This window comes from Conger conger, chromosome 5 (genome assembly GCF_963514075.1).
Source record: "Conger conger chromosome 5, fConCon1.1, whole genome shotgun sequence".
NCBI classification, from domain to species: Eukaryota; Metazoa; Chordata; class Actinopteri; order Anguilliformes; family Congridae; genus Conger; species Conger conger.
Window position 1 is genome coordinate 4,312,597 of NC_083764.1, and position 17,500 is coordinate 4,330,096.

Consider the following 17,500-nt stretch of genomic DNA (forward strand, 5'->3'; position numbering starts at 1 on the left):
TGGTGTAGTGCAGTGACAGATATTGGCCAGTGGGTAATGTAGTGCAGTGTGGCACTGAGGCTGATGTGTATTGCGCTGCAGTGTGGCGCTGAGGCTGATGGTTATTGTAGTGCATTGTGGTGCCGAGGCTGATGGGTATCGTAGTGCAGTGTGGCACTGAGGCTCATGGGTGTTGTAGTGCATTGTGGGTACTCACTCCTTGGCTCACGCGGGCCGTCCACGGTGACCTTTATGGCGCGGTGGTAAGTGGCCACTTGCGGCGGGTTGGTGAATACCGTGATTGTCAGCGTGAAGCTCTTGCCTGAAAGACATAATACGGGTCGATGGCCCCATTAGCCTCCGGACACAATGTGACACATTCAGAGCCCAGGGCTCATTTCCATACCTACAGCTGCTCGTGTTTTCAACCGTGGGGTCCCCCCCCCCCCCCCCAAAGTCAAGGGAAGAAAGAAGGCTACAGAACAATACACAATCCAGCTTTCACGCAGTTAAAGCCCTGCAATTATCTCTCTAAATATGCCCATGCCACTTGTACTCCACGCCCACACGCGCCATTTCTGCTAACGTTGCAGAAATCGTGCGTGCAACAAAGCCCCCACCCCCCACCCCCCTCGCCCAGTTACCCAGGATCCTGTGCAACATCAGCAGAGCCGGCCGTTAAACCCATTTCCCCCCCCCCAGCGTAGAGACGGGTAGGAGTGGGACAGGCGCACTCAGCATGGTCACGTTTTAATACGTCTCTGTATTACCATGTCTGGCCTGCAGTTCACTGCGTGAAAGTGTGCTATACAAGCAATCTGATTATTATTACGATTACAATGCCTCTCTTATTACTATTTGGCTCTTTTTTTACTCAATGGTCTGTGGAAACCTATTGCCTCATGACTGTCCACCAGGCAAATTGTTAGGTATTCAGGTCCTTGACTTTTTATTTATTAAACCTCAAGTTTTTATTTATTAAAAGTACTCTCTTGTCTGCTCGCTGTTTACTGGAAGCAGGTCAAAGTTGCAGCATGCTTTCGCGAAATCTCAAACTAAATCTCTGAAACTTTGTTTTTACACGTTAATGTTAACGTGCCTTCCCTCCGTGCCGCCCACACTGACCTTTAAGTTACAGATCTAGTTCCCCAATGTGTGCTACACTGCCTACCATTACATTACATGTAATTTGCCAGATGCTTTTATCCAAAGTGACTTACAGTTGATTTACACTAAGCAGGAGACAATCCTCCCCTGGAGCAATGCAGGGTTAAGGACCTTGCTCAAGGGCCCAATGGCTGTGCGGATCTTATTGTGGCTACGCCGGGATTAGAACCACCGACCTTGTGGGTCCCAGTCATGTACCTTAACCACTGCCCAATTACACATTGCAGTTCTTATAATTGTGACTATTAGTTTGTCTCATTTCATTTGTTTACATTGTATATATGTCAGGTCCCTCTTGAAAAAACGATCTCAATGGGGTTTCCTGGTAAAATTAAAGGCTAATTAAAAAAAGAAACAGTAAAAGAAACTGGGTTTTTCATTTACTATGCTTAGTCTGAATAGCTATCCAGTGAGTGAGGAGGCTTGGAACTACAGTAAACCAAGCAGCGCAGCATCACCATAGTGTCAAAAAAAAATGAAACGTGCGAGTGTTTCCTGTCAGGGTAGGGGAAGTTCCTGTTTGCCGGGCGCAGGCACAGTGTGCACATGCACGTGTCTGTGTGTGCATCTGTGTGGGATCTCTTCTCTGGGCTGATGGAGATGGTGCATGAACCCTTCCTGGATAAGCAGGTTTAGGGATCAAACAGAACTACTGTTTAACTGGATCCCTACTGAGAGAGAGAGAGAGAGAGAGAGACCTGTTCCATGTAAACACTCAAATCATAAATTATGTGAAATACAGTGACAGTGACCTCACATGACCAGAATGAGCTCAACTCGGCATGGGGTACGGTGTCCTGTGGAGACCAGGCGGCATTCACCCCGGCCCTATAAACCCCAAAGAGTGTCACCACTGAAGGGTATTTGGTTGTACACGCCATGCCATTTTTAGCAAGGAAGTGGTAATTTACTGGTCACTCAGGACAGCCAATCAGAGGCCTTCCTCAGGGTTCATGTTCAAGTGGTTGAAGTGAGAGAATTGGACCCGGTGCGCGTGTCACAGCTGAATCAGCCAATCGGGGGAAAGGGCTTGGGTGTCACCGCTAAAACGAGCCGCTTTTAAAAGCACAGCAGGTTGTGTATTTACAGCAGACCCAGTGACCTGCTTCCGTGCTGAACACCCCAGGCAAGAGTTTTCTGGCAGTGTGTGTGTGTGTATGCGTGTGCGTGTGCGTGTGCGAGCGAGATCTGTCTGCTTTACACAGAGCGGGGAACTCCGAGACTCACTTGGGGGGGGGGGGGGGGGGGTCAAAGGTTAAGCTAACATTCTCCACAGTCAAATAACCCAGAAGGTTGTAAAGTGACACACTGGCCTGTTCACAGCAGAACTGTCCAATCAAACCAGTCACTCATTCTCTCTCTCTTCATCTCCATCTCCCTCTCTCTTTCTCTCTCTCTCTCTCTCTTGGTCTGGTCTGAATTCAACCAACATCTGTCTTTAACTCTGACTTCAAATTAAATGCAAGCGTTTGGTAGAAATACAGGTTGGCAAGTTACAGTGGTGTCAAAAATAAACTTGCCGGGCAAGAGTGAAATTAATTCTCTGCTCAGAGGAAAACACAGGGGTGGGAGAGTTGGGGATGAGATCAAAGTGACATGAAGGTATTTTAATATTAATACTCCGCCAGGCTTGGTAATAAATCACACCTTGTTTTACAATGGCCTGACTCCAGGTGTTTTGCTAATATAATGGAACCTTAGAGACCTTGTGCGTATGGCCTATCTGACACTGGATTATAACAGGGCTGAATAGAACAGGTTATGGTTAGGATTAGGAGTCTGGTTGTGTAGCCCCTTGTCTTCTACATAAGAGCGTTTGTTTTTAGATGTGTTTCTTTGTCTTTTATTGGAACCCGCTATGGATACAGAACCCTCGAAGCGCAGCGAGTTTCTGTGTGTGCGACAGACGAGGATAATCCGTCCGTCTGTGTAAACACAGATCTCAGACAGTGTGGCAATGCCTGTGGCCCTCTTGCCCAATCGTTCTCCCGCGCAGGTGATCCCCCGTGGGGGGGGGGAGGAGCGTGTGAGAAAAAGAAAAGGGAAAGGCTGCGGGTCGCTGTTTTTCGGGGGTTTAACTTCTGAAACGCGAAAGCGGGCCGGGACGAGGTGCCGGGCTGCGGTGCGAGAGGTCGTTTATCTGCCCGACGACGGCGGCGGCCGTGTGTCAGCCACTTACAGCGCGGAAACCAGGAGAGAGGAGAAATGGAAACGTTGTCATGTCTCGAAGGGTTTGCCAGTTCGGCCTGGAATCCCCCCCCCACCCCCCCCCAATAATGCCCCCGGGTGTTGCTTTAGGGCTGGTGTCTGACCTTTTGTGGTGGGGAGGGGAGGGGAGGGGTCAGGTTTGTGGAGGCAGAGACCACAGTTTTCTGACGTCACAACACTGTGATTATCGTTATGCGCCGGGGCAGTCAAACAAACAGTCGCGTAAGAGACTACGGTGTATCGTCTTCCTCGTGATAACAAGGTTACGACCAAAATTAAAGAAAGGGGCAAGGCTCAGCACTTCTGTCTGCAGACCTCAGCGTGGCAGAATAAAACAAAAGAGGAGAAGAGCGGGGTGTCTCGGTGGCGCAGCCTGGAGGGCACTGACCGCATGCTCATTGCGAGCCGCGACGTCGGGGGTTCGAATCCGACCGTCCGACATCTGTCGCATGTCTTCCCCTCTCTCTCGCTCCCATTCTTCCTGTCTCTCTATACTATACTGTCCAATAAAGCTGAAAAAGGCCTAAAAAATATCTTTAAAAAAAAAAGAGGTGAAGAATGTTCTGAAGGCCAATGCAGAAAAAAAACAAAACGGTCCAACAGAATCCTGATTGCTGCTGGATTGATTATTTTATGTCTACAAAATCAGAGCAGTCTATTTCTACAAGGCTACAGTTGAAATAAGTAACAATTCCAGTCAAAGGATTCAGGTTTTTTTATTTTTTATTTGTTAATTTTAACATGCTGTTCTGTTACAAATATATCATTGTTCATTTCAAACAACCTCTATTTCTAGTTTGAGAAACTGTGTCCATGAACCCGGCATACACAGCCTTATGTTATTTGTGTGATTATTATTATAATTATTCATCTTTATTTAACCAGGAAGTCCCGTTGAGATGAAAAATCAGTTTTTACAGTAGTGTGTGTTTAATTTCCCCCTTCTCCCGTAGGAATTTGAATTTGGAATTTGGAAATGTAAAGCAGGCATTTTTCTGGGAAAAGTAAGGCTTTCTCCCACAACACGAAAAACTTTTCAAAAGCCTCAGTTTAATCTAACCACAATAAACTGCATCCTTTACTGAGAAAATAACTGCTTCTGTTTTAATTCAATTCGGTGCATGTTTAGTAAATAGTAAATACTTCTTAAGTAAATATGCCTCAGCGAGTGAAATTATTCTAATTAAATTAATTATGCACTTTAAAATCAATGAAAGGATGTAAAAATGGCTAGTTCTGCATTTATTTCACTAACATATTGTTTTTCATAATAAACCGGTCATGTTGGAGTGACCTAAGGCACACACCCTCTCCCTGTTGATGTAGTCGGCAGGTTTGGCGTTACAGGACGGAACACAGAACTTTAATATTTGCAGGATCAGGCCAGGAGCGGTGGCAGCTGTCATGTTCAGGGTATAAATTGCGAATCAAACGTCGGTAGACTGCGCGGGCCTCCTGGCCAGAGGACCGTGCAGCTCGGTGCGGCCCTTTAAACAGAGATCGCTCTCCGGCCAGGCTTTCCCTTCGTAAGCCCGTGAGAGCCACCGGAGAAACCCAAACGAACGCAGAACGAGTTGAGCTTTGAAGTGCGTTGCGCTCGTTTATACAGCCGGAGCGGCTGAGCTAGCGGCGGGAATGAGAGAACGGAGTGACGTTAAAAGCGTGGTGCACTCGCAGGAAAAAGGCTGTCTCTCTAGAGCAGCGCTGCTTAACTCCACGTCCTGCGGGCCGCAGTGTCTGCAGGCATTTGCTCTTACCGTGCGCTACGCCACCTGATTTCACTAATCAGCGGATTACCGGAATCACGCAGGTAAAATAATTAGTGAAATTAGGTGGCGTAGCGCAGGGTAGAAGCAAATACCAGCAGACACTGCGGCCCGCAGGGCGTGGAGTTGAGCAGCGCTGCCACAGGGGAACCCTTTTCAGTTCTTTATGGAACCCTCTGTCATAGGTGTGAAGTGTGAAAGCCCCCAGACCAGGAACCCTTTAACTAGACAGGGTTCTTCTAGGGAATCACACCTTTGGAACCTTTTTAATTCTGCGAGTGTGCGGCATCAAGAAACGTTTTGCCTGTTTCCGCCGTGGTGGAATGACCTGCCCACCACTGTCAGACCAGCAGAATCCCTCCCCGTATTTCGACACAGGCTGAAAACACACCTGTACCTTAGGCCTCCCATCTGACCCCCCCCCCCCCCCCGCCCCCCACCCCCCAATATCCCTCTTGTATACGTATATAATTTTTTTTTTAAACAAAAAAAACGATGACTTTGGTTTTCGGTGATAACTGCTCTACATGCGGGTTTTGCCGTATAGATTTCATGCTTGTCAGTTATCGAGGAACGTAAGTGGCTCTGGTTCAGAAGCGTCTGCTAAATGACTCGAGTGTTAAGTGTGAACGACTGACCTCTCCCGCTGCGGCCCACGAACCGCAGGTCGTTGAAGCGTGCCACCTGGTTCTTCATCACGCCCGAGGCGTTCCGCAGCTCCGCAGAGTAGTTTTCGTCGTTACCCGCCATCACCGTGACAACCGTCCCGTCGGCAACCTCTCCGAGGGCCACCACCTGCGTGAGGAGGGGGGGGGCTCTGTCAGAAGTGCAAAAACTGTACCTATAGGGGCCTGTCACTCAAAGGTACACCGATTGTACCCTTTACCCTTTTAGATTGGCATTCACTCTCAGAATTAAACTGACAGTGGAGGCACATTTCTGTTCGTCAAGGATCAAATTTCCCCAAACACTGAAAGTACGGTAATGTTCTCTGTGGATATAAATGAGTATGTTTTGTACCCAAAGAGATGTCATGTCCCTGTACGGTTCTGCCCCAGCGACAGCATATATCGGGGCGGGCCTGTAGCGTAGTGGTTAAGGTACATGACTTGGACACGCAAGGTCAGGGGTTCAATCCCCGGTGTAGCCACAATAAGATCCGCACAGCCGTTGGGCCCTTGAGCCTGCATTGCTCCAAAGGAGGAATGTCTCCTGCTTAGTCTAATCAACTGTACGTCACTCTGGGTAAGAGCATCTGCCAAATGCCATTAATGTAATGTAATGTAATGTACAGACACTTGTCATAACTTTATTTCATGACAGCGTTCTAAGGTACAAATATGATGCAGTGAGGGAAGACTCTGAGGAACTGCACCCTAAAGTCCAAAAATGGACCCCTGATGTACCCCTATTTCTGACAGCGTATATAGTCCCTCCCTCAGGTTACTGGAGAAGCCCCCAGTGTCCCTGCTAACCACAAACTAAACCCCTATAGGCATGCACAGCTCACTGGTGTACATAAACAGCTACACACCGTACAAATGTTCACTAGAGTTTGAGCCAAAGAGAGCTGACATATACTCTGTTTCAATTAGATTAGCCTAAGGCTGATATTGTACACCAGAGGAAGATTAATTCCAAAATATTGCTAGATTTATACATAAATAATATTAAAATGTTGGTTGTGATATTTGCTCTCCATATAGATGTGATGACTTGGCAAATAATGCTAATTTTTGTTCATTACATTTTGTATTATTAAAATTAATTGTAAAAACAAAAATACAATAGTACTATATAGTCTTAGGCATGGGCATATATAAGAGCTGATTCAACTTAAAAATATACATGAATGACAAAGTGCTTTTGACTTACTGCACTGAACCTACTGAAATAAACAGCATGAAAATGATCAGATCAGAGTATACAAACTCACACCCGCTCCCTGAAATGTAGTTCCACATCATCAGAGTTGAGCACAATCCTCTAATGAACATGTTCTGTTTGTGTTGAAGTGCCCTTTCAACAAACAAGACACTATTACCATGAATTATAGTTTTGTATGCTTCCATAATGCTTTCCTTTAGGCCTAATGTTACCGGCAATAGGCCGCTGTATACGCGCGTTTACAGGCCTTTAGGAACCCAAACATTTGTGTATTTGTTATTTTTGTAGTGAACGTCCAGCGATCCGTCACTGATATCTACTGTTTACTCATTCCCAGAAGCAATACATCTATGTGAGTTTGACTTGTTCATTCAGTCCTGAATCTGAATCTGAATTTATTTTTAAATTACCTCCATATGTGCACCACTCATCGTGTGCTTACATAAAAAATAATAGCGATTACAATAAAGTGAAATGACATCTCTCAAAAGACGCCAGTGTTCTTTTCGCTGCAGAGTGAGCATGTTTTCAACACCCTTCTAATTTTATGGAGTCAGTGGAGTTTTTTAAAAGCTCAGCAGTTTGCACGAAATCAAGCGTGTTGGAATCAAATAAAATTATTCTTGGAGCTCAGCTGAACACGAAGTATACTGTTAATAAATGCAGCCTACCATGGCCAAAATCAGTCCTCGCGTTTTTGAAAGACGCAATTAAGCGATTAACAGTTTCATTTACAAAAGCACAGCAAAATATTCGCGAATGCATTTTATGCCCGATTATTGCCCTACATTCATATCTAATTAATAGAATACGAGCAGTAAGGGATTATGCTGAGTTATATTTTCAAAGGCAGCTCGTTTTCGAGAATTGCGCAATTCAAAGTAAGACCAAAAACGCAGACGCATCCCATGAATACACTATTTGTAAGACGTGTCATTATCCTACCTTTATCAAATAGATACAAAAAGAAAGCAAGTTGCACAAGTAAAATAATGCCGCCTTGATAAACTGCATGACAGAATCCGAAATTATCCTGCAAAGTAAAATTCCAACACTTGCATTATGGTAAATATTAAATGGAATGTCTTTATATTTCTGACTTTATTCATTAACTCAATTTACCCTTTAGAGATATAACTGATATAAGATATAAGAGATATAATATGTCCCAATAGCAATGTGTAAGGTGCCCCTTATCAAAAGAGTAAATTTATCTTGGATTCCTTGTTACTTGTCTTTTCCTGCTTCTACAGGCAACAAAAATGTAAAATACAAAAGAAATGTTCAATGAGAGCACAGTGATAAAAATATAGCGTGCAATAGCATCAAGAGCACATTTCTCTATAATTAAATCTAATGATCCATAATTCAATATAATAATGCTGATCTATGCTGTATAATTCATTCATTTAGGCGCTACAGTATTATGAGAAAGGCTACTAAATATGTATTTCACGACAGGTCCAGAAAACGATTCCGCAGCATTTCAGATATTCAATTATTGAATTTACCCGTTATACAAAATGACAAATGATATTCTAATCTAATTATTTTGTTAACCTGAAAGATTGCAATAATATGCGTTTTATTAAAAGAAGAATTATGACAATTTCATAATTATTCTACCTAAAATAATGTAGACCGATAAAAATGATTTTTACAATCTACTATATTTTCTCATTTACATATTTTCTGTAAAGCGCTTTGTGCTGTATGCTCGAAAAGTGCTATACAAATAAAGTTATTATAACTATATGGCACAGCTGCAGCGCGCGGTATTTCTGGTTAGCCTACTCGTTGCAATATACCCACTTAAACACTGTGCTAAACTGACATTATGAATCTCCGTGGGAACACGAAAACAGGGATATCCTTTCTCAGAATTTGGATCATCATTTTCCTCTACAATTAACAGGTGAAAAGAAATGTATATTTTGCCGGTTGATCACAAGCGGCGGTTATTCACGGTGAGTGACCGTTGCTATATATAGCAGGTCTCTAATTCAGGTGTCACCGACCACGCGATAAGCTGCGCGCGGTGGCGCGTCCATTTCTACGGGGGGTTAGGTAAAGTTAATTGTTTATCTTGCTCGGAGAGCGTAGCACTTTACACAGTACACGTTTGGAACTGGGACTCGCTACGCATATGCTATTAGAAAATACAAAATAAACACAAAATCAATTCGGCCCACGTTTTACCTTTTTTCTTCCCCCAAGCCACGAACCGAATGTGTTTCACAATAGAAAGCGTTTCGGTCAAACAAGGACAGGGAGACAGCACTCAAACATCGAGGCTAAGTTTCCCCGACAAAAGAACGTAATACCAACACCTGAGCTAAAAGTAGCCTTTGTTTATATACTGTTGTCCTGACAAGTATATAGGCTACCGTGAATTGGCCGCGAATTGAGCATAAAAAAATATAGTCAGCGTGAATAATAATAATAATAATAATACACGTTTAAATATCTTACCTTGAACGCGACGGGTAGCGTCTTGTTACACCTCCAGTGCGACGGAAGAATGGAGCAGAGAAAGTTTGGGCTGTCAGTCCGGACAAGCTCCGCGGGGTGGTCCGCGATGATTTCCACCATGGTCCGGTTCTCGTGTGGCCGAAGTCTCGACCCTGCGGCATCCTGCTGTCCTGTGGCGGCGTTCACATCGTTCATTTTCCCCGTAACCGGCTGCAGACTGTTGGACGGGGGACTGAACCGCCTGCTCGTGCTGGGGTCTACGGGAATTCGCATCACAAAACTGTATCAGAAAAGGCAAAGCGGCGGAAATAATGACTAAAATAGTATCCTCCGTTGAGACGACAAAAATATCGGTCACTCGGACCAGACAAAAAGTCAGCGTTGCTAGCTTGAGGATCTGAACGGCGCAACAGTTGGAAAAGTTGGTGAATGGCTCGCCTATATCCTCTCAGCTATTAACAGAAAAGACAGCCGCGGTTCTACTAACGTAGTTTTCCTCTCAGAGAAGAAGAAAAAAAGTTAAATCGACAACTACACCGACTACTTAAGCTAAAAGAGGTGTAATCGATTGAGGTTCTTCGGCATATGCGCGCTTAAATATCTTCCTAAAGATTTCTGCTTGTGTGAATTTGAAATGCTTCCTTAACCGAAAGGAAATCAGTCTGGCAAATTAATGTCTGACGCGTGAGGGTCCTCTGAAGCAGACATTTCAGTTTTCTGTCACCAGAAAAAAGGTCCATAAGTCCTTATGCACAAATGTATTGGTGCCTAACCAGAATCCCACACACCAAGTGTCCCATAAATCTCATATGATGAATTAATAGCCAAACTACCAGAGGCAAACTTTTATCCAGTTAACAGTCTCGTAAATATGATACTGCATAATTTAACATGTTGAACGAATCTCTAAAACTTTCTAAAAATATGAAAGGGGGGAAAAAAGCAAAAGCAAAAAAATATTTTGGCTATTCTGTGTTTGTTTCTGTGTTTTCCTTTCATCGTACATTCGACATATCGCCCTGATAACACTCCAATGTAAGTTCTCCAACCAAAAATAATAGTTCGTATTTGTACAGGGTTAAAAATTGTGTTGATCCATGAAAAAAAAAAAGTCGCGGTCGGTAAGATGAAGGAGCCAGAAAAAACCTCGCAGTTTTTTGGTAATCCTAAGATGTGGTTAGATGTGGAGGAAGGGGTTTCTAGCGCTCAGGTTTTTGTGGTTTATATACGGCGCTGGGCAATCATTATGTTGATGAGACCGGAGCACGTGGTGTCTGCAGTCTGCTATCATAGCGCATTCAAAATAAATAATGTCGCCCCGTTCGAGAAAAAAAAATAGTTGGATAACTGACCTTGTCGCCGTACTCGAATGCCTCCGAAAATAGGCTAATTCAAATCTGGCAGAAAGCAAAAAAAAAAAAAAAAAAAAAAAGCATTTAGAATACCTCTGCCGTCTAAAACATTTTCCTGAATGAATGAAACGTAAGCTCACCAGATGGGACGATAGAAAATGAAACCAACAGTCGGGTCTCGTGGAATCATATTTTTAGATGCCTAGAAGTTCTTAAAAGGCCATTTGTCGATCCATGGGCATTTGGCGATGTTGAAATGTCAACACGTAGCCTATCATTTTTAAAGGTATATCAAATATATCAAATATAACACTAGCAGTAGCCTGCACTTCCACGTTGGGAGAGCTCAGCGGCCCTGTCTGTATGAACCGGGAGGAGGGACATACTTGGCTTGGACTGTAAATGAATTTGTCCTCAATCGGCTGGTTTAAATGCTATTAAAATAAGAGTATCCTAACGCTTGTGGACAAGACTTCGCGTAACTCGTCTGCGTCGCGCAGCCTGTAACTGGAAAAGACACAAATAAATAATACGCTGGCAGTGTTGGAGGCGAAACGAGTGAGTCACTGTCCCTTGGGCTGAGTCAGGAGAGGCTAAGAAAGAGGCTTCAGTTTGGCGGTGAGAGCCGCGGAACCACACACCCGGAGTTACACGTGAAAATGCCAAGGCAGAATGAGGACACTTGAAAACAACACAAAGTAAAACAAAGGTCTTTTGATATTAATATAAAAGACCGTGCGTAATAAGCTACTGTTGTTTTCGTTTGGCTGCAATCTGACTAATGTATCCTCATCGTTTTAATACGAAATTCTATTAAATAAAAATGCTGCGTTGAAGGTCTCCTATTTGAAATGTGTCAGATGTCATTTTACGCAATATCCGCCCTTGGAAACGAAGTCCAGGTTACTGCTGTCGCAGAACTACAAGTACACGAATACTGTGCGAGGTGGCAGAAGAGGGCGCGTGGCCGTGCGTCTTTCTACGTGTGACACGAGAGAAACTGGAAACTACAACGCCTACAGCAGAGGTCTTGCTCAGCGTTTTCCAAGTTATACAACGGATAACGAGCTAAGCATGTGCTTAGTGTATCCTCTAACTTCATCTAAGTTGGGCATATAACCCAACCGTTTCAGTGTCTGGCTTGCCCTGTGTTAAATATTATTAATTGCAGATTTTTTGCGGCGAGCCACTACAAGAAAAAGAAACGTTCCATCTGTCTAGCTACCATCTCGGAGCAAATGGAAACACATTCAGTCAAAGCTCTGCGTCTTCTTGACGACAGCAGCAAGAAAGCAATCTATTAGGGGGAAAATGACAACGCAACGACAGCGTTGACTTAATGAATAATAAACACGTGCCAGTCCGACCTGGTAACCTTAGAACGTGCAAGGGCAGAACAGGTGAGCGCTGGCACTTCACACATCACCTTTGAACATCAAAGCATTCTTGTGTCATTATTCAGGTAAAAAGTAACCCTAGAGACCTGTTGGTGCTTTGTTGTACAGTCAAGATCAACAGGACAGCTGTGTTGTGCCTCCCAAACCACCTCCCTACACTGTACTGTCGCGTTTATATCGCTGTATGAAAATCAAGTCATCTGCTCTGGCGACAGTTGGTGCTGTGCAGAATAAACTAGAGTGTGTTACCTCACGAGGTGGCAGGAGCAAATCCCAGTTGTGGCATTGCTCGTTTGGCCAATGTGCAAATATTCTTAATTTTGTGGTAAATATTCAGATACGCACCCTGAAATCTACAACTGCTGACTGGTGGAGCAGCCTATAGTCTAGTGGCTAAGGTGCTTGACTGGGACCTGGAAGGTTGGTGGTTCAAGTCCCTGTGTCGCCACAATAAGATCAGTGTAGCTGTTGGGCCCTTGAGCAAGGCCCTTAAACCCACATTGCTCCAGGCGGGGATTGGCCCCTGCTTAGTCCAATCAACCGTTAGTCGCTTTGGATAAAAGCATCAGCTAAATAACTATAATGTTTAATAAATGTAATGTGTCTGTCTGTGGCTGAAAAGTGTTTCCTGAAAACCGGTTGTACAGACAGCCGGTTTGCGGTTTACCAAAATGTGACTGACGGCACAAAGCCGCCCTGCTCGAGGAGATCCTAACAACCCAACACGTCCAGGGTAAGAGTCGATTTAGCACTGAACATTTTGCTGTGTGTCGTCTCTGCGTGCTCAGTGTTGCAATTTACCCACAATTCCATGCAAATTCCAAAACATCCAAGTAAGTCATTCTCAGGGGTTGGGAGGGTAATTTAGCTGAATTTTTAGTCGGTTTTCATTTCTGTGTGACTGGCCGGCTTACATTGTGACCAAAACAAAGCTGGTATAATAGTTCAGATGCATTTTCTCACGCGGTGAGACTAAATCCGCATTTTATGTCAAATTACATCTGTGCTCTTTTGGCAGAGCTGTCAGTCTGTGTTCTTCCAGTGATTGCAGGATCTAAACCAATCATGTGCTGTTTACTTCAGAGCACAACAAATCAGACAGCCTGATTGGCTGCCCTCATGTCAGGATGATAATTGCTGAGGCTGTTTTGTTCAGTGTAATTTCTCTCTTGCAGCAATTCACCCACTCGTTTAAGAGCAGGCTGTCATGGTTTAAATGTTCCAAACCCCCAGCTTTATGCTCAACTGGGAAAACACACACTTTTGTCCCTGCTGTACAAAGGTTTCCGGATAATATGGGAGACATTTTCCATTTCAGGGCCTGAACACACAGCCATTTTGTCAAGCAAATAAATAACATTTAAAAAATGGTTATTAAAATAGTAATATTCCTCTGGAAATATTGTTATTCAATTATGTTAGGAATAAACTCTTTTATATTTCATTTTTAAGAATAAAATGGGTTACTTTCATCATAATTTCATCATTTGTTTTATTGAAAATAATGTACTTTATGCACACAGCTAGTGCTACTCCTCATTCCAGTAGTGGGGTGGGTTGTAACAGTGGAACTCTTTGTATTTCACATTAACTAGCACATTATCAAATATTGTAGTAGATGTCTAAATGACCAGAATTTGTAGCAGACAAATGTTGATAGCTTATATCAAAGTTTAAGAGCTCTAGCATGAACACTCATTGATGTTGGAGCAAAAAGTGTTACAATCGTCCTCTTTTTTTAACGCAGTGCATTATTTTGAACAAATAGCTATTTTCATTTGTTGTTTGTTGAGTGTTAGAATTTCTATCGGTGCGTTAGTTGAGCAGTTCTTTAATCACAGTTTCTCGTTATTTATTTCAAATGCCATAATGATGGGTTTTGGCTATTTAAATCTACACACAAGTATTAATCTCGGGGGTCTGATACTGAAGTCAACTAAAGCGAACAGCTTAAGCTCCTGTAGCTACGTGGTTTTCCTCAAAGCCATCTTTAGGCGAGAAGGAAAGCGACGTAAGGCGATACAGTAAGCGGGCGTGCTTCTGCTATGAACTTGGCCTGTGCCGACTTTTTCACGACGCGCGACGGCTCGCCGTTTGTCGCAGTCAGAATTAAATGAACGGAGGGATTTCTTTATGGAATCAAATCGTGTCTACTTACGTTCCGAGGTACTGTAGGCCTATATGTTCAGTTTCTGTATTTTTCCTACGACTCTGCGAGACTCAGGTCGACCAGCTTTTAAGGATTAGTCTATAACACACCGGTCTTTCAGAATAACAATGCTTACTTTAACTTTTCCCAGAACAGTTACGTTTCCACCGCATATTTATGTTTATATACACAGTCAGACGGAGCTCAGACTGCAGTATTTAAACCGCGGCATGCCCGTAAAGTATACCTAGATTAGATGGTCACGGTACACACAAATTATGGAGAATTACATTTTTAATTTGCTACGACCAATTAGCAAGTGTAGAATCTGCGGTGACCAGGTTCATAGAGTAGGGAATGTCTATCTTCAGATTGGGATTTCACATTAAAACAATTGCGCATTGTGTTTATGTGTGTGCATAGGGAATCACTTTTCATCATATCAAAGGCCTTTCGGTCCTTGAGATTTTAGGTTTGTTTAAATAAAATAAAATAAATAAAAACATGTGGACCATGAAGACCGAGCATATCAGCTAGCAGCAGGACCATCCTGTCCTGAAAGACACTCAAGGTATTCTCCAGAAAAATGCTGAAAGATTCAGTTCAGAGCGATTGGGATAGAGAAATGAACACAGCTGAGAGTTACATTTAAAGTGAGGTAAAAATACACACATCTGAAAAGAAGCAACAGAACATATGTATATGTTTTTACAATAATTCCATCTGCATAGCAGCATGACCCTGGAACAAGAGTAGAGCTGATTCATGCAGAGTGACACCTGCACTCCAACAATGTCCTCTACAGGTAACCCCAACAATGACCTCTACAGGTAACCCCAACAATGACCTCTACAGGTAACCCCAACAATGACCTCTACAGGTAACCCCAACAATGACCTCTACAGGTAACCCCAACAATGTATACTGCAGGTAAGCAGGGCCTGGGTCCAGATGAGAATTAGAATACTCAAGTGAAGACAATGTTTACAAAAAATTATTATTATTCTTATTATTGTTACAACATCACTTAAAGTATTGAGATAGAGTTCTCTCTGCCCTCCTCCTTGGCCCAGCTCTGAACAGCAAATGTTTTTAATTTCCTAAAATGATGAAGAATGACTGCAAATTTATGTGACAGACATATTTGAAAAGAATTGCGATTTCTTTCAACTGTAAATAAAAAGCATATTGAAACGATGTGGCGTTCTGGGTTTCTGTGCATTGTGTGTGGGCGTCTTTCCGTGACAATTACATTTTTTTTCTTTTTTTATATTCGCCCATTCAGATTCGGTTAATGCAGTAGTGAATGTTTAAGTCCTGGACAGTGTTCCCGGCGCTTGTGTGATTCGCTCTTCAGAGGATCCCGTTCCCGCCGCCAGTCTCGACTCGGATACCGTTGCCGCCCATATTAATGTTTTCATACAATAAAATTTACAAGACATCCAATCTTTTAAAAATATACAGGAAGTATTGTGGTGTGGGTCCCACTTCCTGGGTTTCTTGGAGCAGAATAAAAACCTGTAAAATTAAGCAGCCGTCTGGCGAAGCGAGAGTCTGCGAAGTGTAGCTACATAAAAGTCGACTTAATTACAGAATAAAACATGATAAATAGGAAAAGCCCCCCCACCCCCCACCCCACCCCTTTCTTCTGCACACTCCAGGAAAGCAGTGCATTAAACCTTGACATGCTGAACTCATCACAATACACTGGGTACATCTGAGTTCATTTTACCCTCCATCTGCACTCCCCATTTCAAAGACAAACTGCTGTTTTTTTTTCCCCCTTCCTTTTTTCTGCCCTCTCCCGGGATGGTTTGGTGTTTTGGAGGGGGGGGGGGGTAATGCCTCCTCTGCCACCTAACTGTGTGTGGTTCAAAGTGGATGGGAGACCACACGATACCAGAGAAACCACACAGTGTGGAAACCGTTAGAGACACACCGCCAGGTACAGACCATCACACCTGCTCCTCCATCAGAGGAGCTCAGTGCAGATGGGCCTCAGTGTGGAGCTTGGGTGGGCCTCAGTGTGGAGCTTGTATGTGCCTCAGTGTGGAGCTTGTATGGGCCTCAGTGTGGAGCCGGTGTGGGCCTCAGTGTGGAGCTGGTATGGGCCTCAGTGTGGAGCTTGTATAGGACTCAGTGTGGAGCTTGTATGGGCCTCAGTGTGGAGCCGGTGTGGGCCTCAATGTGGAGCTGGTATGGGCCTCAGTGTGGAGCCGGTATGGGCTCCACAGCCAGTATCCACAGCCCACCTATGTATCACCTGTACACTCTCAGAACTAAAGGTTGAGAAGTGCCTAAGAAGGTACGAATGCTTGTCGCTGGGACGGTACTCTATAGTTACATAAAATTGTACCCCTAGCCAGAGATATATAATTCAATTGTACATTTCTTTGCTCAGAAAACATACTCACTTACGCCCAATGAGAACATTACTGTACTTTCAAATTTGATCCTTGAAGAACGATAACGTCGCTGTCACTTTATATCTGAGAGTGTATGGCTGCTTTGTCCCACCACAAACAACACGTCAGTTAATCAGGTCGCCCACACGGGTATTTGGGTAATTTGTGTGTTTATATATATAGACAGAATCAGTACATTAGGAAAGAGTGTCAGATAATCCAGAAAACAGTCAGTGTTTACGTCCCCTTTCCTGTTTTGAAGGTTACAGTAACGCGTCTCCAGACGCTCAGAACACTGCGACCATGGTAACGCCTTTTTTTCCGTGTAAAAAACTCCACTTCGCGTTCCGCCGTTAGCTGGGTTGCGTTTTCCCTGTGCGCGCTGTATCAAAGCAGCTAAGCCGGGATTTCAGGAACCACTTCAGAATCAAGGGCACACCAGAATATGGAACATGCAGTGATACGCGCAGATGTTTTACTTGCGTTAGCATATTTGCTTTTCCTTGGAAAATCTTGGACTTATGAAACGCCAGCCTCCCCCCCCCGTTGGATTTAAACCAGTTGACATATTTTTTTCCCTTTTTTTTGACTCCAGGATTTAGGAAAAATTATGTCCGGTACACTGAGAAGATGATTATGCGCAAGACTGAAGTCTAATTACAGTCCGGGCCTCGTTGTGTGGCACAGCACTAAAACGCAGCCGTTTGAAAGGACAGGC

At 43.8% G+C, this 17,500-nt stretch overlaps 1 protein-coding gene across 3 annotated transcripts in view; it reads right to left on the reverse strand.

The window, feature by feature from the left end:
- The window catches only part of LOC133128414 (runt-related transcription factor 2-like), a 56,517-nt gene that overhangs the window by 18,605 nt on the left and 20,412 nt on the right, over positions 1–17,500 (reverse strand). The window contains exons 1-4 of one of the 3 annotated variants that reach the window (XM_061241908.1): positions 10,972–11,478; positions 9,480–9,736; positions 5,759–5,915; positions 197–301 (exon numbers count right to left, since the gene is read on the reverse strand). In XM_061241908.1, coding sequence (XP_061097892.1) covers positions 197–301; positions 5,759–5,915; positions 9,480–9,674 — 457 coding nt within the window. In that variant the 5' untranslated portion in view covers positions 9,675–9,736; positions 10,972–11,478. Of the gene's footprint in view, positions 1–196; positions 302–5,758; positions 5,916–9,479; positions 9,737–10,831; positions 10,855–10,971; positions 11,479–17,500 lie in introns of those variants that run through there. The other 2 variants (XM_061241909.1, XM_061241907.1) reach the window with 2 other exon arrangements.